At 43.3% G+C, this 24,003-nt stretch overlaps 1 protein-coding gene and 1 long non-coding RNA gene across 5 annotated transcripts in view; one reads left to right on the forward strand and one right to left on the reverse strand.

The window, feature by feature from the left end:
* Positions 1 to 1,616: 1,616 nt before the first annotated feature.
* LOC122462739 lies at positions 1,617 to 21,248 on the reverse strand. Its single transcript, XR_006285489.1, has 3 exons — positions 17,745 to 21,248; positions 8,246 to 8,325; positions 1,617 to 5,389 (listed from the first exon to the last, which is right to left on the reverse strand). It is a non-coding gene; the product is annotated as an uncharacterized LOC122462739 (long non-coding RNA).
* Positions 21,249 to 21,343: 95 nt separating this feature from the next.
* PMEPA1 (prostate transmembrane protein, androgen induced 1) overlaps positions 21,344 to 24,003 on the forward strand; it is a 67,126-nt gene continuing 64,466 nt past the window's right edge. The window contains exons 1-2 of one of the 4 annotated variants that reach the window (XM_043526990.1): positions 21,590 to 21,605; positions 21,748 to 21,944. In XM_043526990.1, the coding sequence (XP_043382925.1) occupies positions 21,842 to 21,944 (103 nt within the window). In that variant the 5' untranslated portion in view covers positions 21,590 to 21,605; positions 21,748 to 21,841. Of the gene's footprint in view, positions 21,945 to 24,003 lie in introns of all 4 variants that reach the window. The other 3 variants (XM_007059774.4, XM_037915665.2, XM_037915667.2) reach the window with 3 other exon arrangements.

Genomic DNA, 24,003 nt, shown 5'->3' on the forward strand with positions numbered 1-24,003 from the left:
ATTTTAACATGGCCTAATTTGAAGACCCGACCTAAAGGGGTGTCAGATATTATGGTGATGGGTGCCAATACAAGAACCCCAGATAAATAGATAGATCACCTACACTAGCCTTCTCCTCCATAAATTTCCCACTGTTGCTACCACTGAATGCTACTTTCCAAGTGCCACCGCCTTTAGTAAGTTCAAATTGTGACACTGCATCCCATATTCTTCACAGTGATATTATGATATGATTATGACATAGTTATGATGTATTTTATGCGCTATAAGTCATGAAAGATGTCATTGGAAAGGATACGATTTGCTGAATATGATTATCCTATTGGTATGCATGTATCATTCTTGTATCCGAAGTTATGAATATTGACTATGTATCTATTTCACGTGTAGCTATTCCTGGGCAATGTCCACTAGGCAAAAGGCTGTCAATCTAGACGGCTGGCTGGGAAGGGCCCAGTCAAGTTAATGAGCCATTAGAGAGAACATCAGGCCTTAGGAGAAGCTTATGTCTCACCTGGGAAGCCTTCCTGAGGACCCTACAGAAAGCATCCGAGTAATGGCTGCTGTGATACTGCAGGGACATGTGACCAGGTCACCTGGTGCTGGACTCCATCTTGGGATGTCAGTATTTTTCCACTGATTGGTGTGGGAACCAAGCTTTGAAACAAAAGGTTCCCGCCATACGCAAAAGCTATATAAGGCAGGGGAGTGACATCATCGTGGTTCTTCACTGACTCCCCCACCCAAGATGACTTGTGGAAATAGCGAGAAACAAAGACTGAACTGTGGTAAGCTGGACCCAGGATGAAGGGATTTTGAGCCTGTGAATGGAACACCTGGGGATTCCAAGCTGTAAGCACGTGCAGCTTGCCCCTTAAGAATCTTCAGCCTGCTTGTATCATCACTTAGGGTGAGAATTTGCTATTCATAGATGATCTATGTAGTATATTAAGCTTAGTTTGTATTTTTTGTTAATTTGCTAGATAATCTGCTTGGATCAGTTTGCTATCACTTAAAATCTATCTTTTGTAGTTAATAAACTTGTTTTTGCTTTATCTAAAACCAGTGTGTGGGAGTCATAACCCAGGGAAGAAAGCTGTTGCATATTTGTCTCCCCATTGAGGGCGGCGGCAAATTTCATTAGCTTACGCTGTACAGTTCCCTGTTCAGCGCAAGACGGTATAATTTGGGTATACATTCCAGACGGGGTACATGTCTGAGTAGCTGGGAAGTACCCTAGCTGGATTCCTGGTCAGAGCGTCTGCATATAACTGCACCTGGGTGTGTCCCTACCTGTCCGTATGCTGATGAAAGGGAAGGCTGAAGCTTGGAGAGGGCTTGGCAGCTTGTCCCAGCAGTACAGTGTAAAAGGGAGCCCAGGCTGGTGGGTCAGGGGGGCTCAGTGGTACCCCAGTTCCAGGTGGCACCCCGGGGGGAACCTGTCACACAAATGAATTTGCATTTCCTCCTGTCTGCATAACATAGCCTCTTAAGAAAGGGATGCATGACATGCCCCACCCTCCATGGAATCCTGCACCAACTGACTCCCATAACTACTTCTCCTCAGAGGAAAACTAAATTATGCTCTGGAAATCATCTAACTTGATTCATTTTATTCTGGGCTAGAGCAAAGCCAATAGACAGTGGGAGGACTCCATTAATAAAGTATTTTTTCCAAAGCAGAGAATACCAGAAGATAACACAACAGCAAATTACTGCATATTTTAAACCCTTGTAGCTAAACATACAGTTCTGGGGCTACGCCAGGTATCTTGTGGTGCCAGTGAAAATGGGATACAGATGTTCACTTGTTTGGATGGAGACACTGCAATAATTCATGCCTGCTACAAATTATATGATGCCTTGTGCTCACAAAAGAACACCTCTATCTTTTTGTCAGTAATGAGAAAATATATTCTAGCTGCCTATCTTAAGGAATACAATGCCTGTGAGGATTTGGAATCTGGAAAGTTGGTTCTTTCTTTTCCATAATGCTACCTCTGCTGTAGAAAGCACTGACTTCTAAAAGGAGTAGTACCATGATACAAAACAAATGGTGTGTTAAAGCCATCACTCCGAAAATCAAGTCAATTAGTGGCAGGGATAGGTGTAAATCGAGTTAAAATGTTTGAGTAAAAAGATATGTCGTGGCACAAACCCACAGAAGGACCATGAGAGAATTTGCCGTGAAAAAGCAATCTGAAGTGTCAGTGGGGCCACTACAGACTTCTGCTGTCTATAGCCATGTTGGTCAAGGGTGTGAAGAGGTGAGATTCCCGATGGACACAGCTGTGCTGGCAAAAGCCACTGGGATAGGTGTAGCTATACCATCAAAACTGGACTTTTTCTGCATAACTCAGTTAGCTCATGGGGAATGAAATAACCTGTACTGGCAAACATGCAGTTTTGCTGGTATAAGCTTTGTCCACACTAGGAGTGCTAGTATACCAGAATGGCTATACCGGCAAAGTATACCTAGAGTAGACCTGGCCTGGGACTTAGGCGCCTAAGTGCTTCAATCCCTTATACCAATGGAATTGTAGCTGCTTTTGAAATTTGTACCTCTGGTCTTGCAACCATTCCTTTTGCAAATAGCCCATTGGAGTCAATGGAATTACTCAAGGCAGTAAGAGGCTCAAGAATCTGCCCCATCCATTTCAAGAACTGGGGGGAAATGTGAAACCTGTCAGACATACGCTGAAAGGGAGTAAATTTCCAAAATGGGTGAGGCCTGCCCTCCCTCTGCAGATGGAAGATGCACCTGCAAAACTGTCATCCGCATATGGAATTCTGCAAGCAAGTGTGAGTACTTACACCACTGACTTGCACCTTCAATCAGATTTCTGCCAGCAGAAATGCAACTAGATTTGCATCCACAATTCAATGGCAGGTCCAAGAATACAGGGATAAGTCCAGCAAGGGCAAATGGCATCCCTAAAAGACAAGTCACCTCTCTGGAAATCTGGCCCCAGATCACTTAGCTTTCACTCTGGCTATAATTTTTTCCTGTTTTTCTTGCAACATCTGTATTTAAATAAAGGATTTTTTGCCTCTCAGTCCATTGTCTCCTGGTGAAACCTTCACTGGAGTCACAGTTAGTGCTGTGTGCTATCACCAATTTCATGGGACCTTGTGTGAAATTTTGTAATGTTTGCACCATTTTGTCCCAAACGTTTGATCTTTATTTGTAATTTTGACAACATGGCTATGGACTTGCTGAGACTAGGGCAACATGTAATGTAGCAACATCAAAACTGTTACACCATGGCAAATGTCTAATTTACCCCAGTAATCACCAGGATAAGTCACACTAATAGAGTTCCCATCATGCACCAGTGCATCACATCTACACTGGTGTATCCACACTAGTGCAAAAACAGAGACAGAGCCTATTTTTGTTCTGCAAGAGTTCTCAAAACATGAATTTCCATGTGTTTCCAATGTGGAAAGTACAGTTACTTTCATTTGCAAATGAGACTGGATCTGCTCAAGAAATTGCCAATTTCCAGTAAAAATAGTGCCCATTTTTTGCCAGGAAAATATAGACCCTTTTGAAAATTGTCCCATCAGATTTGGAATGGGATGGAGGTGTGTGTGTGGTGGGGAATAGTGCCATGAATTTCAAGTCATTTTTCATTTCTCTAGGAGTATGTCACACACCTTTAGTCACAATGCTGCATTTTGTGTTGTCACATTAATTTTCACAGCAACAGACTGATATAAACTCTGTGACTGCAGTGCAGAATCAAGCAAGAGAAACTGGATTGATTTGGAGGCATAAATATCTTCAGTGATACTGAGGGGAATACAGGAAACAACCAGCCAAGAAATTGCTTTTTGTATAAATGTTATCTTTTTACAAGTGTGCTCCAGTGTGAAAGTCTAGGAGCAACAGGGAAAACAGTGACCTTTTAATCCATTTATCAAGCTGATTGTCGTTCCTGTTAAAGTGAGGTAATACAACAATGAATAGAGGAGGAAGAAATTCAGTCTGCATTCAGAAAGTTTTCTGAAATACAGGGGCCCAATCATGCACGATCTGCACAAAGGGAACTCCTACGGATTTCAGTGCGAGTTCTGTGCATGTACGAATTACAATACCAGGCTCAAAAAAATGATGTATTTATGACAAAAGATCAGCACGCACCCATTGAACCAGATCCTCCAGTGCTACAAAGCCCGCATGAAGATTCCTTTTGTGAAGGGGAATCCTTCAGGGGCATAGAGCCAACAGAATAGCTCCTACACCTGTTCCCTTCCAGCTAGTGGTGCAGTGAGCTTGGCCTGGAAAAAGTGGGTACGGCCAGGCATCCCTGTATCCTAGAGATGCCTAGTGGGTCACCCATGCTTTTGTCACCTCCAGATTGGATTATTATAGTGGGTTGCTACATGGCTGCCATAACTCAAGATCATTTGGAACCTTCAGCTAGTGCAGAAGGAGGTGGCTCTCTTCCGAAGCAATGTTCTTCCCCAGTCTACCTACCAGCAGCGTTTCCCGCAGGGAGCACATTACACTGGAGCTCTATGATCTGCACTGTCAACCCGATGATATCTGAATGAAATTTAAACTGTTACCTTTATCTCATAAAACATTATATGATAAGGCCCTGCCTGTTTCAGTGACCACCTCTCCACTTGGCTCAGGAACTGAATTCCTTCTTTGGCCCACCAGAGCCCAGGTTACTGGATTTTCAATGCATGCTGCAAAGCTCATCTCTGCTACCAGTTGTTTTCAGACGAAGGGCTGAGAGTTGCACTGGGTCCTGGAGATGACTTTTTGTAATGTTTGGTTAAAGATTGTTGATCAGTGCAGAAGAAATAAATGCATAAATAATGGAAGTGGGAAGTGTTCCATGAACCAAGTGCTGGGTAATAACATGAGAGGACACTCTGTTTCTAAAACTAAACTGGCTATTAACAGAACTATTTACAGAGATCTTTCAATTACAGCTAGCATTTCAGCCATGAGCAAACTAACTGACTTCCTGGTGCCTCCTCCAAACTCATCCTTCCTGCAACCTGTGCTTCTCCCAACAAGTTCCATGCAGATTGCTCCATGAGGGAATATCACACTGTCCGAACAGATTTTGCTAATAAAGGTGAATTGTGTATCCACATGTATGCTACATTTCTCACATTTTTCCCACTCGTTGCTGGAACTGCGTAGTGTTTTGTAAAACTTGTTCTTCTGAGGCTGAGAATGCAGTTCCCAGTTGATAAGGCCAAGCTTCTGACAACAAAGGCCCTGAAGTGGAAAGTCACTTATACCTGAATGGCTTGCAGTAGCCAGAACTTTTAAACCAAGAACAGATAATGGCATCTTCATAATGGTGTGTACATTGCCTGACACTGGACTGGACTGGATCTGAAAATTCACTCATAGCCAGACCTGCAAACACAAATCCACAATTTTTGAAGGGCAAGATTCAACTGAAGTTCTTAAGCCCTTTTTTATTGTATAAAGATCCATTAAAATTTTCAGTCTGAGCACATTATTTTTTTAACAAAAGAGCACGATACAGCCCAATATATCAGTCTGCAGCAAAGTGATTTGTGTCATGAATACTAATATGCATTTGACGGCATCACATAAATTCAACATTTTGAGAAACATTAGCAAGTTGTAGCTACTGTACTTAAGAATTTTTTCTTTTCAGTTACAGAGAAAAGGAATCTAGCAAGAGTCTATAATTGTATTCTAAACAAATATGGCTTGGGTAATGGTAAAGCTTATGTGCGCCATGCTAGACCTGTGACTAGTGCACATCATTGATTTTGTCTACATTAATCACCCTAAAGCTATAGGAAACATAAGCTGACACTGTGTAGATCTGATTTCCATATTAATTTGTTGTTCATTAGAAAGATTTTCTCTCTCTTATTTGCCGCACCCCCGCTGCTGCACGTTCATTAGGGGAGTGGAATGTATTCCAAATATTTCCTAGCACAGGCAGGGCAGATGGCTAAAAGTAATGTTGCAAACTCCTTTGGAAAAGAAAAAAAAAAAACAAAACACCAAAACCAGAGGCATCAGCTCTCGTAATGCTGATGTGTTTCACATTTTTATATCCCTTTGGGTATAAGACATTTTATGTCAGGATTATGTGAAGGGCTGTATATAGATGTGTGTGTATCACATTTAGGGTGACCAGTAAGAAAAAGCCCCAAATATCGGGACTGTCCCTATAAAATAGGGACATCTGGTCACCCTAATCACATTACAAATGTGATTGTTGTGTGGCTACTTTTTTTGTTTGTTTTGCAAACACTGGGGTAGAGAGTCAGGTGAAGTTATGCACGAGCCAGAGTCATCCCCAGGGAGAATTCTGTCTGTCCCAGTTGAAAATTTTTCTGGGAGCAACCAGCATACCCACTGCACTACCGTAAAAGAGACATTAGGTTATGAGGAATGCAGGAACCATGGCCCCAAATTGTTTCAGGCACCAAATGCCCCCCAGGGTCCTGGGTGGTAGCAGAGACTGTGCTTCCCATTGGTGTCCGAGCCAGCTTTACATAGAACAAGAGAGGGAGTAGAAGTTCCTTATGTCTCCTCCCACACTGCATAGGTACTGGCCCCATGGAAGAAGAGATACCCTGCACAGGTCTAAATGTTCAGATAATGACAGAATAAGTAGCCACGAGTGCACTTCCCTCTTGACTCCTCTGTATAATCAAGAAAGTGAAATGGAATGGAAAATTCAGCTCTCAGATCCACTTGAAAGATCTCAACATTGACTCTCTGCTCTCCCTCCATGCTCACTTCTCCTGCTGATGTCACACAGATGGGAGAGCAGAATACCAGAGTCAAGATCTATCAGGCAGATCTGCAAGCCCTAAGTGTGGGTAACAAAAGGGTTTTATTTGTTGTCTTGCCAAAGACATCCACTGCTCATGCTTAGAATGATCTCCGTTTTCCCATGAGCCTCTTGACCTTCAGGTCCTTTCTCAAACCAACACTCTTGCAATGAAACCTTGTAAAAAAAACTCCACTGCTGGATTCTTATCTCTCTTCTGTTCACACCAGCACAACACAACAAAGAGTCTGAACTGAGTGTCTGCGTCTTTACTTTAAGCTCCTTTGCAGGCACTGTGCCTTCATGTTTTCAAAGTGCTTAAGAACAGCGGTGGCACTCAGTGAGTAATAAATAAACCAAGAAAGTAGGTTTGCCAACCCTCCTGGATTGTCCTGGAGTCTCCAGGATTGTCCTGGAATCTCCAGAAATTAAAGATTAATCTTTAATTACAGATTATGTCATGTGATGAAGCCTCCAGGAATACGTCCAACCAAAACTGGCACACCTAAAAGAGAGAGGGGCTCAGATAGAAGTTCGAACCCTAGATCTGAACTGAGGAAAGTTCCTCTCTGGCAACTCTTAACCACTGTTGAAAACAATTCTCTCATGGGTGTGGATGGAGTCAGTCAAATCAACAAGTACTGCAGCTCAACATGCTAGAAATCTGGCAGAAGAAGGAAATGTGTTTGACCCTGTCTACACCAGTGAGTCACCCAAATCCAGCACATAGGGAAGGGCTTGGAAAAAAGCTGTTTTTGACACCAGTTGCAAAACCCAGCAGGATTTCAAGTGCAGACACACCCTGGGGGTTTAATTTTCAAAAGGGATGAGGCTCAGCCCTTCTTTCTGTAGGCACAGTTTGCGGTGTTAAAATGTGTGGGTGCAAACTGTGGAACTTGTGCCGCTAGCTATACACAATCAAGTGTTAGAACCCAACTTTGACCCAGCAATTCAATGGCGGGCTCAAATTTTGAAGGCACAAATTGCTCCTCAATTCAGAAAAACATTTAAGCATGTACTCAGCTTTAAGTCCCTGCTTAAGTCTCATTGACTTCCCAGGAGCCTGATCTTTCTTGTCTTTAATTTTTTGTACAGTTACATGTATGTTGCCTTCAGTAGGACTTAAGTACATGCTAAAATGCTTTGATGAATTGGTGGCCCAAAAGAGGATGCCAATCCTTTGAAAATTTTACCCTCATTATCCACTGTTAGGCTACTTAATGAACCAAAGCATGAGATCACCCTTGTAATAGATTAGTACTTATGTGGGACCATCGTGTTCCTCATTGGAGAGCTGACTTTCGCTGTTCTTTGGCTGGGAATAGCTAACACTAATCCTTGTTAATACCCCCTAGAACTGCCTAGCAAACAGTGTTTCAGCTGAGGTTTAGAACCCTGTCTAAGCCATACACAGACATATATTTTTCAGTGCCGTGTTTTAAACTACTTACCATCAGCTGGCCAAGAGTCTTCGGAGATGAACGGTGGGGATAATTCCATTATCAAGACTTCTTTTTTTAATATTTTTTTACTGAAATGTTGAAAAATGTATTTTATTCACAATTATAATGTGTTGGAATGAAGTTTACCCTGAGTAATTTATGGCACAGGCTACATATGTGTAAAATATTATCACAATCATAGTTTTAATTAAAATGTGTTAAGACGATGCCTCCCCCTCCAAAAAAAATCTGAACCAAGATTAAGTTTCTAATTGTTTTAACAGTGAGATTCAGTTCAGTGAACACAGGGCATATTAGTTTCCTTGGAAACACTAGCGATGTATTAGCTGTATAAAATCTACAATAAAAGATCTGCAAAAGTAAAGCCTCTAGGTCTTAACTGATATTATAACTCTTTTCATTTTAAAAACCAGATTGATGTGTGGCCCCTGGGAAGGAGTCATTTTGGTGTGTTCTGTTAAGCCTAAAATTAATCAGTTTACAAATGACCAAAATCATTAGGAAAAGAATCTAAAATGGAAAACAAAAACCCTCTACCAACCCAATATTTCTGATTCATATGGTTTATTTAAATGTGACTGCAAATACCACTGGTGCAAACACTGCAGAGCTCAGGCAAAACTCCCAATGGCTTCAGAAAGAGCTACAGAAATCTAGCTCTTTGTGTTTTAACATATATTTTATTACTATTATTTATTATTTAACACACGTGGTATTATACGCCAGAACCTCAGCTGGTGTAACTTGGTGTCGCTTCATTTACACCAACTGATGATGTGGCTCCATAAATTAGTCATAGGCACATAACACCATATGTTTTCATGACATAAGTTTTGGGAGATGTAGTCCAGCCACGGAGTGTGGCACAGTGAGGAGAATGGTAGCATGAGGTGCCTGAACTACAACTCCCATGAGGCAATGTGGCAGCTCAAATGGACACATATCAGTGTCAATCTGAACCAAAATGCAATATTTTGTTTCAATTCTCCTGATGGAAAATCAGAACATGTCCGGAAAATCAAAATTTTCTGTGGGAAAAGTTCTATTTTATGGGAAACAGCCTTTTCTATCGAAAAAACATTTTGACAGAATTCCTGATCAGCACAGCACAACACCACTTATGGGGAAACAATCTACAATATTTTAATATGTGTGATTCACTGTGAGCAGAAAATGTGAGGTCATATAGTAACAAAGGACAAAAATACTGCAGAATCTTGTTTTTAAATTAAGCAAAAAAACACTGCAGATAAATTACCAAATGTATGATTTTAAATATCAGCATACAGAGTAGATGGCTGGGTTTTAACATGTAAGACTAATAACTCCGTTAAAATCATTTTAGCAGCTGCTGAGTAAATACATTTACAGAGAACATCTATATGGATGAGTTTGTATTTTGGGATTCCCACTCCCAATGCCCCGCTCCCTTTTTTCCCTTCCCCTTTTGTGTTGAAGCTTCCAAGTTAACAGGTTTATTAGGTAATGATGACGATGTCAAATGTGCGACTATGCAATCAACAAAGCCTCTAGACTGTAACATATACATATAAGTTGAGCAAATTGAGTGCAAGTTCAGCAGCTCATCCCCAAACAATAGGCCTTTCTAAAGCAATAGGTCTATTCAACTACGTGCCTGGCTGATTGCCACCAAAAGCTGTGACCAGTCAAGCACAGTCCAAGAGTCTGCAACACACACACACTCACAATCCCCAAGAAGACTTTTTCTTGTGCTCTTTAGTGATTTCTATCAGCTGCAACCAGATCACTTCCATTGCAGTTTTCCCTAGTGAGCAGTAATCAGATCAGATCTTTCATAGAATGAGATTCCTAAGGCATACAGTTAAAAGCATCAGGAAGGTGGAATTGAGGAGGGTATGAAATAATAGGAGACTAAAGAAAAACGGTTCAAGAGTATAATCTTGTTCCAATTGAAGCCATTGACTTTTTGGGAGCAGAATCCATGTGACAAATGTGAAAAGGGTTCTTTTGAATTTATTGGGGGGGTTAGTACACACCTTCTGCACACAGTTACACAGAGGTGCCAAGAGTGAGTTGTGTTTAAACTAGGGGCATACACAAGAATGTGTCACCGAAAACTTTTCTGGTTTAATAACATGGTAAATAACAATTCAGTAGTCACTAAGAGCTGCTGTTATTTTGTAATCTCTGTAAAGTGCTGTGTATGTGTGAAGTATCAATAATCAGTGCAGAGAATGTCTGAAACTTCTGTTTTTAAAAAATAAGGGCCATATCCTCAGCAGGTGTAAATCAGTTCAGCACCATTGAAGACAACAGATTTGCCAATTTGCCCACGTGAGGACCTGGCGCTGAGACTTCACAGATAAACAGTGCTGTATTTGATTTAAGGTTTAGCATTTTATGACCCACAAGGGCCCTTATCCTTCAAAATGACCATAGTTACAACTAGGAATAAGCACTGCCCTTGATGGGAAGCACTTGTGAGATTGGGTCCCTTGTGGCATAGAAAAATATAAACCTGGATGTGCTTCTGTATCAGGCTGTTTGCTTGTGTGTAGATTTCTTGGGGAAGCTGATGCGTGTGCACACACAGATGTGTGAGTAACTTGACACAGGTGACTAGTGCTATTAAACCAGCTCTATTCACATCTGTAAAGGTACTCCCCTGCATAAGTCTTGCAGGATCAGGTGACCTAAAAAGCTCCTTACTTCTGGCATTATCCCCTATTTTTATTTATTGATAATATTAAAATGATACCATATAATTAAACATTATTGGCTTTATTCTAGCAGGTTCTGATCACTCATGACTCAGGATCAGATCCTAATAGAATCAGGCACAGAAATCCAACATATTACAAACCCTTTGTCTAGCCTTTGTGATGAATTTATCTTGAAAATTGCATTTTTCCTTTCTTTGTGAGTGCAGCATGTTTACTTCTCCCTTTCTTACCGGAACATGGGTGTGTATATTTTAAATACACTGAAGCTACCAAATAACAGGAGGAATTAATTTCTTTTTTTTAAAAAAAACCAAGAAGACGGATCTATGTCTAAACTGAACTTCATCCGTGGCAACAAACAATTATGGCTTTTAGGAACGTGTCTCCATCGCTTCGTAGACAGAGACATTGGTGCTACTTTTGCAGGAGGCAGAACAAGTGGGGAGCCTGTCTCTTTAATGCGTCTAGCTCAGGGAGAAGAAGCTGTTTATTCCTTTGTGATAGCAGTGGGTCAAACTGAGGTTAGCAGCCCCTTTTTACAACAGCCTCTGATTGCAAGGGTAATGAATTGTGTCTGTGTGCACAGACACCTCCTCCTCCCTCCCTGCAACACGTGGATTTAAAACCCCACATGGACAGCTGGGTCCTTCCTTCTCTTTGCTGATTAGCTCCCTTGCAACCAGTGGAAACTTCCACTTGAAGGAACTCAACTTTTGATTGGCTGAGCGATGGTGTCATTTACATGTGGAGACACAGAAACTCCTGTCTGTGAGTGACATCAAACCATGTCTGAAACCCACCTCTTGGGGGTCTGGAGAGATTTAAAGCAGCAGAACACTTTGATCAGTGCTTCTCTTCTAAGCTGCAGTAGATAGTTATGATTGTACACCGTTATATTTTTAAATATTTTGTATATTTCCTTGGGTATATAGGTAGATAGAGGAAAAACTGCATATTCCTGACCACAAAATCAAGCTTGTTTTTTCACGGATAGAGTGAAAAGAGTATGTATATTGAAATAGATGGAGAACACACAATACATATTCAAAACCATCAAATCGCACTGTTCTTTTCAGTGGTAGCATTAACTCCCTTCGGAGGGACATTCTTGGAGAGTCTTGAAATATTTGATCATCCTCTAGCAACTGAAATAGAAATAAACTGCATTTGTTCTAATTTATTTATTTTTTGCCTGTGGGCAAAGCAAGGCTCTACACAAAACTTGTACCCCTGTAATTCTCCTTATTTGAGAGAAGGGATGCATGCACACACATATCTGTCTCCCAGCAATAGATAGTGAAATCAATATAATGTCCCTATTTTTTTTCTTGTTTTTTAATTTAGGCAGCTATACATTGTAGATAGTTCAAATGCTTGAGTGGCAATGTGACAGAATCCATGGACAGAATTACACTAAATCAGATAGTCATCTGCTCGGGTCACTGAAGAATTGAACTGTGGGCACTCCATTGCCTCTGAGTCAACTCCTGGGTTTAAGAGCTCTGTGTGAGCCAGCAGCCTGGGGAGAGTTCTCCTTTGTGTTTTTGGATCTAACCTCAAGTGCTGCATTGCCTCATCATGCATCATCCTGAACCTGAAGAAAAGTCAACTTCATTCTGTGGAGGGTGCATAGAAACACATGTGGGAATACAAAGGTGCATACATGGGTGCTGCTGTGCTGGAACAATTTGGATAGTGGGGGTGCTGAGAGCCACTGAACCAAACTGTGAACCCTGTATATAATGGAAACCACTTCAAGCCAGGGGGTGCAGCAGCACCCGCTGCACCCCTTGTTCCAGCACCTGTGGGTGTATAAGTGCTTGCTGGAGGCTCAGGGCTATTCCAGAGATGGGAAGCAGTGAAAGTGGGAAACAGCTGCAGTGATGTCCATTGGTCATGTAGCCAAGACCCGATCCCCCTCCCTTGTCATAGCCAAATGAGAAGCAGGCAAGTGCTGCTAACAGAGCCATGTTGAAAACACCGTTGTCACTACGACTTATCTTCTTTGCCACTGAAAGTGAGCTGAAGCCTGTTGAAAGCTGAGATGCTGTTAGGACCACGATAACTGCCTTGAGCCTGTGTTCTGTGAATTAAATGAATGCTAAATGTTTCCATAAATAAAGAGCAAACCACAGAGCATTTGTGGGTGGTAGTAACTGAGGTAGCTAAAACAGTGTTCGCTCCCCCTAGGGTACATCTTCATTGCAGAGTTAACTCATGTGATCAGCAACCAGGTCTGAGCATTCCATTTAGCTTGTCCACAGATGTGAGCAGCCACCCTATTGCAAAGCCCTGCCTCAATTACTGTGTCCTCCATGGTGTGCTCCCTTGTGTGTGTCGCTAGGACTTCTGGGGGCATATCCCATGGCTTTTTGTGCTGTAGTAAGCTCTATGAGTCTTTCACAGTGAATTGTAGAAGCTGTCTGTCCGGGAATTGTGGGAAGGCACTGCAGAACTGGCAGCACTCGATGATTTAGCCTTCATCCTCACTGCAAAATAGGTGAAAGCGGCACCAGGAGAGGGGTTCGGGGCAACAGCTGGGTAAGAGCCTGGATAACTCTGCAGTGAAGATGTACCCACAGGGTAGAGGTGCTGCAGCAGTGTAGATTTGGACTGACCCCATGCAACTTACCCAAATGTAGAAGCCCTTTCTTAAAGTTTGGACTGGGGTTTCCTTTGAGAGCAAAGAAACAACAAAGAAAGAATAAGGTCTCCAGGAGCGAGACAAGAGTGTGCCTTTCATTTTGTAAGAGCCTCCATCTAAAATCCACTCATAGCCTTGCCCCTCACCAGGCAGACAGCTATAGACTTCTTGAGGCAGACCCTCAGCTGGTGAAAATTGTCAGAGCTCCGAAATGGAGTTCCGTGGAGCACTGATAACTCACCCCAGGGGAAAATCTGCCCCTTTGCATCTAAAAGTGCAGAACAGAGGTAACAGGAGGAGAGCTACCTGCACCCCAATAAGTAGTTCTGCTTCTCCTTTTAAAACACAAAAATATATTTGTGAACATGTCTCATCAGTAAGAAGAACAGTAGAATCTGGATTTCTCTGAGCTTGCTTTTCTACAAGCATCAAGGGGTCATGAGGCATGGAGAGATATCCATTATGGTCGATATAGATATATAAATGCATCATTCTGTTCTGGCTAGGTTTTGACTATATTTTATACAGTTAATATAAGATCATATTATATATATAAAATTTGGACAGCTTAACATACGAAATGCACACAGACACTGGCCATCTAGACTGCTCCACAAAAAAGCGCCCTCAAAGCAAACCCTGTCTGAAAGCTGTGCACAAAGCTCTGCTTTCAGAATGTCTGAACTGCTTCACCAGAAGAGCTAGAAGACTTAACTTTGATATGCTGGCTGCAATTTCAGAATTTCAAAGTGTCACTTTTGTTTGCCTTCCAAAGTACCATTTCTCTGTCCAAAGCGACTGTCTTTCCATCAAGAAAAATCAGCCGGAGTTTATGCTTCTGTATTTTAAAGCGCTTTCTCTAGCGCTGTTTTATTTTACATACTGTCACTGCTATTCTTGCTTTTCAGAGCAAGAAAGTAAAATGTTTTCAACTTGGAAATCCTGAATTCTGAGGATGTTTATTTTTTGTTAGTGGTACGCTATATTTCCTACCACTGCTTCCAGCGAAATATACGTTAGGTTGGAGTCTTTCCATTGATTTCAGTGGGAGTTGTATTGGGACCAAAATCAGGCGGAACAGACTAAAGTAACATTCCAAGGGTTTCAGTACAGTCTGTCATTACAAACAAAAACAAGTGGACTTTCTAGCCCTCCTGGTTGTGAAGAAAACTTTCCATACATGACCCAGGCAAATACTGTAAGTTTGCAGAGACAGAATAAAGCATTAGCTACAAGGCAGCTGTGAAGTGTCTTCTTTCATCTAAATTGAGGGTTTACACTGAACCCTAATGATAACTATTTTCTAGATAATTTTTCTTTTTTTCTTTTAATCCCACCATACACAGGGTTGGAATTAAGTCACCAGGAATGATGGAACATGAACAATCAGGTGAGAGATATCGCAGTATCCACTGGCGGTGGGAGGGAAGGAGGAACGTGGCTGAGGGGGGAGTCCCGCAATAAAAGGAAAGAAACAGAGGTGCATCCACCCAAAGGAGTGGGAAGGAGGACAATTCAACAGCTACCAAGGATGAGCTATGCTGATGAATACAGTAGAAATGCCTGGGGTGGGTGGACATGTACATTAGGTAGAGAACCACTGGGAGAGTTGAGTGGAACATGAAGATTGTTCCCCCACGCTGCTCATAGGAATGTGGTGTAGGGTGAATAACTCTTGTCAACCATTCTGAGATCCTCAGAATGAAGGTGCTTTACAAGTGCAAAACTCAGTTGAAACTGACGTGCACCTGTGTCTCTGCACAGCACTGTTCTGCTTTACCATGCCACAGAACTTGCTATAACTGGCATGGAGCAGATTGGAGTCCCTAGCACCACACAGTTAAAAAGAAAAGAAAAGAAAAGAAAAGAAAAGTGGATTAAGAGGTTAGTCACCAGAAAGTGAAAACCATGTCTGGAATTGTTAGAAATAAGGCTTGCTTGAAAATAAATATAGAATTATTCACCATGGTAACTATTGCCCTATTGCGTTACTGAATATCGATTTAACATTTATCCTGGGACTAATACTGTGAAATATTTGGTCTCTTTAATGGACACCTATTTAGTTAACAAATCTTTGGGGAGCGCTGTTGGGTTTTTGTGTTTTTTCTTTTGTTTTTTTTCCCCCAAACTGCCTTGACCTATTTTCTTAAGAAAATGAATGGACTCCCAGGTTTAATTATTTCTATTATGGATCTCTTCTTCACAGTACTTTATATGAACTTATACTCAGTATAATAATTACATAGGACAGCTCAAATGCTTAACGAAATCTAAAGTGTTTGTAGTAAGGCCTAAAAGCAAAGATTTAAACATGTGACTGTATAGGTGCTGAAGGCAGATACTGAACTTCTGTTCTTTAAATGGAGTAATATTATCTTATAATCAAAACATAGCCAGAACAGAATGATGAATTTATGCAGCTCAGTTCATCCAAGGGTTTCAAAACACTGTGAAGTCTCATGAAGCTTCACAAAACCCTGGGAGGTAAAATTAACCCCATTTCATAGATGCGAAAACTGAAGCACAGAGAGGTTAAGTGACATGCCTAGGTTCACACTAGGTTTGTGGAAGAACCAAGAGAACCTAGACTTCCTGATTGCAAGACCAATGCTCTAAGCACCACATTACTAGGGGATTAGTAAAATTAGTACAGAATTCGAAATAAATCAGTAAAGGTCATCTGATGTACTTTAATTTTTACAAGCCCCATCTAGAATGACTTTAATTATTCATTCTTACATCACGACAGAAAAATGTTGGTTGTTCTTAAGGCCACATGTAGCTCTTCCGATTAAATTGGGTAGTAAACGTTGCATTTTTAATCCAGCGTCAACTTGCAAACAGTGATCTATCTATTTATTTATTTATCTTGGATGAAAGGTTGAGAAAATGTGTGAACTTGCAGAAGCCTGCATCTGAAACTGGAGCTTATATCTGCCAAAGCTGTACAAAACTTGTAAAATCTCCCCTTAAAACAAGAAAGATGATTCATAGGAACAGAATAAACTCTTGCCCCCTCCTTTTCCCAGCCACAAAGAAAGGTATCCTTTCATCTCCTGTGCCTGCTCTTTCTTACTCACCTACAGCCTGCTCCTGCTCCCAATTAAGTCAGTCACAAAGCTCCCATTTAGCTAAGTCTGGGCCTGATCCTACTCACCCCAAATTCCATTGACTCCACTTGATAACTAAATGACCCTAGCCTCAGTAGGAATTTTGGCTGTGCGAAGAGTGCAGAGGCCTAAATGACAAAGTCTATATCCTGAAATGGAGTAATTATTTATCAAACATGATGCAGAATGTCACTTATTCTTGTACAGGAACATGGATGCATATTAGAAGACAGAACACAGAGGGTTGAATGGTTAATTGCAAGATTAGTCCGAGTAGGTCAATGGTTTCCCATGAAATGTGAGTAAGGTTGTATTGTTAACATTGACTTATTTATGTCTATGCTATACACTGTAAGTGTGAAGCCATATGTTAGTTGCAAGTAGTATGACCTAGCCTCAGCTCACATGCTTACAGAGCTTTTTGGGCAAGCAAGCAGGGTCCATCGAAATAGGGTCTTTGCTATTCAGCTTCCATCAAAAGCATTTCTTGAAGAAAAGACCCAGTTATCCAAGCCCCATTTAAATCATTTAAGGCTACGGAGGCAAAACGGAGCATTCCTCTTTAAGGTTTCAATTCAGCAAAGCACTTAAGCATGTGTTTAACTTTAAGCACATGCTTAATACTCTGCTGAATAGAGTTGGACTGCTGAATCAAGGCCCAAGTTAGTTTAGTTGAGCTTCAGGTTAAACGGGCTTTTCTTAGATATCAAAACCAACATTTAAATTCTCTATTTGCATTTCCATGTCAGTAACAAAACCAATTTTTTGTGTTTTCATAGCACTTAACGAAGAGGATCTTGGCACACTTTGCAGCTATTAATGAATTGAGCCCATAAGGGAGATAAGGATTACAGACAGGGAAACTGAGGCATACCTCAAAGAACTGGAAGAAGACAGTGGTTTGGCTAAAGCACAGAGCTGGGAACCAGAGAATTACTGTTTTTTTTCCCCCAGTACTACCACAGACTTCTCATGTAACCCTGAGCAAGTGATTTAGGCTAAAACTTTCAAATTGAGGTACTCACATTTAAACACTTAAATCCATATTTAGACACCTAAAAATTGTTGTGATTTTCAGAGTTGTTGAACCCTCCCAGCTCCCACTGATGTCAGGGTTCTCTATGTGTCTGAAAAAGCAGACCACAATTTTAGGTACCTACAAACACGCCTAATTTAGGGAGCCACCCAGGTTTGAAAAGCATAGCCTGACTACAGGATATCTGCACCACAGCCAAAAAAATAACTCATGCCCTACTGCCTCCCAGTTCTGTGCCTTAACTACAGACACTACCCTCTCCTTCTAGTTCCTTAACTCAAAGTTGTATTCCATGCACCCATATATGCCTTTTACTATGGAAAGAAAAATCTGTTGAATTGGCAAAGTGACCTAATAGGTTTTCTTTGCCATCTGTAGTTCTACAAAAATTCATATCCTTTTAGCACTACACTGTTAGGAACCACAATCTAGCTTCTTAAGGCTCATTTGCTATCTGTGATGCAAGACTTCTTCCCCCTGTTCATATTGGACTAGTTATTGTTGGAGATGCCTACTGTCAGATGGCAAAGTGTAAAGCCTACCCAATCTTTCAATAACATATCCTTTTCCATCAGGCATTTTCCTGAGGGGTAGATGGAACCATAGCCATCTCCGAGGGGTATAAAGGATTATTTAAAAACACATTGTAAATAATTGTGAAAAAAATCCTATTTTCTGTGTGTGAAAATAAAAGTTCAAACTTGCCAATAAGTAAATCATGCCTGACTCCAAGACATTCTCCCTCCATCCTCCATGATTTCTATGGCTTTGCAAGAGATTTTGGTTTTTAATGTGGTATTCATAGTTTGTATGCTTTTTCTTTAGCACAATATTCATGATAGCATGTTTAGGGAGCACAGGCTCAAATGAAGACCCTTTAACTACTTCCAAGCAGTAAATCATAGCTATCAAGAATTATGGGAAAATATGCCTTCTTGGAAGATAATTGAAGCTGACTTTCTCTCTCAGTAACAGGATTTACCCCCCCAAAAAAGGAGTACTTGTGGCACCTTAGAGACTAACAAATTTATTTGAGTATTATGGGACCTTGTTTGCACCACTATAGTAAAGCATGTATCAGCATTTTCATTATAAACCCCAATTTTCACAGGTCTATTTCTCCACTGAAAAAAATCACTCCTGATTAAAACTTGGCACACAAACTCTCATTGTGGGGATGATTCCTCCCTCCCCACTTATATCTGTCTAAAAATTAAACTGGGCTGGACATTTTTAAATTAAATGACAATAGAAATGTATCTCTTTGGACTATTTGTTGAGGTTTGCACCTATAAGGCAAATGCTGGTTCAACTGACAAGTGATCAAGCCATACAATGTCTAATAGCTTTTGGTGCCTTTACCAAAAAAAAAAAAAAAAAAAAAGGTGACATGGAATTTCTGAAGTCATTAAAACTCCTGTTCATAAGGATTACCAGCGGCACCATCATGCTTTGGCAAGCCCCAAAGTGACCTTACATTAAGCCCAATCTTGTAACTACTCCACATACACACAAAGTTTGCACTGAAATTTTCCTGCAGAAACACCACAGATTTATATTTCAGGATTTATAACTTCAGAGCCTGAATCAATGGCTAAACTCCCACTGACTTCAATGACAGCAGAATCAGGTACTCTCTGTTTTCCTCAAAGCTTTTATTTTCCACACCTCCACATTCCCTTCCCTGGAAAGCTCCCCCAACTTTTCACTTAGGATCTGTCTACACAACCAAATTTGCAAAGCCACAGGGATGTTGCTATACTATAATGCCCTATTTTGTTTCTGAGTAACAGCCGTGTTAGTCTGTTTCTGCTGAAGGGACCTAGCCATATTACAGAACCATGATAAAGCCCTGTATATCCTGTATAGTCCAAGGCCAAAATTTTCAAAAGAGGGCACTGATTTTGCATACTTCAAGTGGTTAGAAATTATTCAGGGCAGTGGTTCTCAACTAGGGGTCCAGGGCCCCCGGGGGGCCACAAGCAGGTTTCAGAAGGGCCACCAAGCAGGGCCAGTGTTAGACTTGCTGGAGCCCAGGGTAGAAAGCCGAAGCCCAGGGCCCTAAGTCCTGCCCCCTAGGGCCAAAGGAGAAGCCTGAGCAACTTAGTGTCGCAGGGCTCCCATGGCATGCAGCCCCACACAATTGCCTTGCTTGCTACCCCCTAATGCCAGCCCTGGCTTTTACATGCAGAAAACTAGTTGTTGTGGCACAGGTGGGCCATGGAGTTTTTATAGCACGTTGGGGGGGGGGGGGGGCAGAAAGAAAAAGGCTCAGAACCCCTAATTCAGGGAATGTTAAAAATCAGAATTACCATAAGGGTGATCTCTGGAATGTGCATTTTAATGTACATTACAGATTTTCTAAACACATCTGTACATAACAGTGGGTCACAACAGCATTAACCAAGAATACAATATTTCTGGGGCCTCCTTTGCAGAAGTGCTGAGAAGCGTAACTTCTGCTGAAGTCAAGGGGAGCTGTGGTGCTCTGAAAAGCAGGCCACTGACTTGCACAGCAAACCTGCACGGGGTGGACTTCCTTACAAAGAAAGGAAAACCTTCTAGTAACACCCTGAACTGCAACGTTCCTGTATGATCATGAAATTTATGTAAATAATTTTTTATTTTTATTTTTAAAACGTATGTGGTGGGAACTGTTCCAGTGATTTTTTTTTCAGAATAGTTTCACAGTAATCAAAGGATAGGTATAATAATTGGGAAGTACATTTTGCACACGGCAGTCCTTCGCAACAGCCTGATTCTTATAATAATCCCCTTCACTATAAATCGTGCTGCCCTCTACCCCAGTATAAGGAGGGTAAGGATGTTCTCCTAGGGAACTGACCTGGCGCTGGGAGCCAATACACCTGATTTTCATTACACCACTGTGCAGCTGGACTAGCCCCAGTGGAGTTACTCTGGATTTACACTGGCATTGTTTAGGTCAGAATTTGGCCCCAGGCGTCGATGCCCGACCGTCACCGACTTGCTGCGTGAGTCTGGGGCGGCAGTCTCGCTTTTTTTTTTTTTAATAATCTGCGCTAGACCCCACAGGATGGGGGGTGGGGGGGGTGACGTGTCACTACCCTCGCTGTCCCCTGGCCTGCAGCCCCAGGCCTGGTAGCAGCTGCCTCCTCGGGGGTCTGGTGTGGGTGTCCCCGTGTGCAGGTGGCTAGCTCCCCCCCCCCGTTTCAATTCGGGTGCAGCGGAGGGCAGGGGGCTCCCCGCAGCCCCACTACCAGGGACGGTCCATTATTACCCACGTCGCCGGGAACGACCTGCACCGCCACCGGAGAGCCCGCTGCACGGCCGGGGCTCGCTCCTAAGCCCGCCGGGGCCAGCAGGAGCCTTGGGGCTTTGGACCGGGCCCGCTCAGCGGCTCCGGCCGGGCACGGCAGCGTCCCACCGGGGAACAACGCGACGCCCCGGCGAGCCGCCCCGACCGACCTCGCCGCGCGCTCCCCCCACACTGCGCGGGTCCCGACAGCTGCGGCGGGAGGGGCCGGGGCCGGGGCGCTCCTCCCTCCCGCGGTGGGCGGGGCGTCGGAGCTGGGATTGGCTCGCAGAGCCGTCACTCGCCTGCCCCCTTCTCTCTCTCCTCATTCCCCATCCCGCGCCTATTTCCTCCCCGCCCGGCGGGGCGATGGCGAGGGCAGTCCTAGTCTAGCGCTGACGTCACCCTGTCTGCCTGCCTCAGACGCCCCTTTCCATAGGAAACTTGAATCTCCTTGGACTTGAATGAGGAGGAGCGAAGGGGGCGGGGGGGAGAGGGGAAGCCGCTCGGAGCCTGCCTGGGCAGGAGCGAGAGCGAAACAAAGTCGCGAGTCTGTTTCACTCAGCCCTGAGCAAACTTCCCGGGCCGGCGGGGGGGAGGGGAGGGAAGGGACGCGAGCTGAGCCGAGCCCGGCTCGGGTCTCCTTCTCTTTCCGTCGGGGGGCTGCCGCCGTAGTCGTTCGCCGTGCCCTCTCCCTCCCCCCTCCCTCCCTCCCTCCCTTCCTCCCCAGCCCCCAGGAGGAGCCCGGCTTGATGTGGTGCTGCCCGGCGAGCTCGGCTGCCTTCCCGTTCTTCGCTCGCCCCTTTTTTTAAATGTATCACTTGATGGGTGTGAACAGCACAGCCGCAGCCACACAGCCCAATGTCTCCTGCACATGCAACTGCAAGCGGTCTTTGTTCCAGACTATGGAGATCAGTAAGTACTTGCTCCTTCTCGCTCACCGCTGTCTCCCCGCCCGCTCAACTTTCACAGATGTGTGTGTATATATGTATTTGTCCGTCCCGTCCCCCCACCCCTCCACTCCCAGCCCGGACGGATCGCTTTGTATGGTTAGAAATACAAAAATGTTAAGCGTGTTTGCTGCTCCCCGGTCCTGGCTGGCAGGCTCCGAGCTCCGGAGTCTTTCCCCCGCTGCCTCTCGGAGAGGGGAAAAGTTGTTGGGGTGTTTTTTTTTTAAATTTCTTTTAAAAATAAACACCTTGTTTAATTCTCTCTTTCCCCGCCCCGCCCGGTACACCTTTTCTCGTAACGCACCGCAAAGGAGCGAGTCGCGGTGATGACCTCTTGGCTCTGCGTGTGTGACTTGTGTGTTTTAATCCGATTTCAGCCCTCTCCTGCCTTTCCCCCTCCCCCAGTTCTCTTACTTCCTTCTCCTCCACCCTCAAAAGTTGCTGTGTATATACAGGATGATCAGATGTCCCGATTTTATAGGGACAGTCCCGACTTTGGGGGCTTTTTCTTATATAGGCACCTATTACCTGCCCCCCCCCCCCCCCCCCCGCACACACACACGCCCTGTCCCGATTTTTTTACACTTGCTGTCCGGTCACCCTGTGTATGTGTGGGAATCAGTTACATTTGGAAAGATCTGCATGTCTGTAAGGAACGAACTCTCTCCTCTCCCCAGGGCACTTTATGGGGGCCTTTCAGTTGTACGTGGAGTCGCTGTATGGGAGACCGAGCAGACTTCTGTGCATTCTGCTGTGTGGTACTAACAGGGAGGGTTTGCTGCCAGGTCAGTGTTCCTGGGGTGGCAGCGGGAGAGGAAAGGTCTGTATCTGGGAAAGGGTGAGTTCTAGTCCGTTTCAGCTGGCTGCTTCTCTTAGCTTTGTCTCTGCCTGCGCCCCCAAGGCAGACGGGGAAACAGACTGCGAGGGCTATTTAAAGCACAGGCAGAGTCCCAGCGTTAGGCTGGCGGATCCAGCAGCTCCAGGCGTCCTTTCCCCCGCCAGACCATCCCTCTTGTTTTATTACAACGCTTCACCCCTGTAATTCCCCTGACACCCCAGGTATCCCTCACTGTGATTCTCTCTTTTCCTGCGCTTTCCCCCACCCCATGGAGCTATTATATTCTCAATAGTTTCCCCCTCCATTCCCCATTTAGATTTTGCAAAGAGCAGGATTTGGGGGAGTACAGTATTAGCTCCATTCTTGGTTGTTCCGTTGTCTGTTCCCAAAGGGTGCATTTGAGATCATGTGGCTGTGATAGGGAGATTGTGCGGGTCCCACTAACCTTCTGTACTAATTCCAGCTTTGAAGTGTACAATCAGCTGTTATTATATGTCTTGATTTTAGGATGATGAATCAGTGAAGTTGCAGAAAGATGTCTGTGTTTTTCTCCTTTCTTTTCTCTCCCCCTACCCAAGACGATAACAATGGTGTAGTAGTAGCATTAAGTGGTCTCATCAATTTGTGTGTGTGTGTGTGTGTCTGTGTGCTGGGGGGGGGGAGTGGGAGATACACATGTACATCCAGCGATCTAGAATTTGTGACTATAAATAGTAATCGCTAGGTCTGAGAAGTAGATTAAGACAGTGTCTAGCCTGCAGGGTGGTTAAATAAGTCAAAGTTTTCCTGCCTGTCTGAAGGGGAAGAGGGCCTGGCTAATAAGCTGTATTGTTAGACAGACTGTGAAACCAAATACAAAAAAGCTTGGATCTGTTCACAAAGGTCTGAATACCTAAGGGGTAACTGCAGGGGCTAAACAACTTGTAGAGATATTGCTGAAGGGACAGAGTGAAGTAAAAACCATCAGGGCCTTTTCTTAGTCTTTTTGCTCCAATTTTTTTTGATCTGCAGACATTTCTAAATATGTGTCGCATCCTAAATAAACTATTTAACATGAATGCATTGATGTGTAGATCATGATCACACTTGACTCATTAGCCAGTTTAACATATGCTGTTGCCACACGTTGGGCTGAGTGTTTTCTCCAGGAAGACTCTGCCTGGTATTTAAACATCACAAGTACTAT

This window comes from Chelonia mydas, chromosome 13 (assembly GCF_015237465.2).
Source record: "Chelonia mydas isolate rCheMyd1 chromosome 13, rCheMyd1.pri.v2, whole genome shotgun sequence".
Taxonomy (NCBI): Eukaryota; Metazoa; Chordata; order Testudines; family Cheloniidae; genus Chelonia; species Chelonia mydas.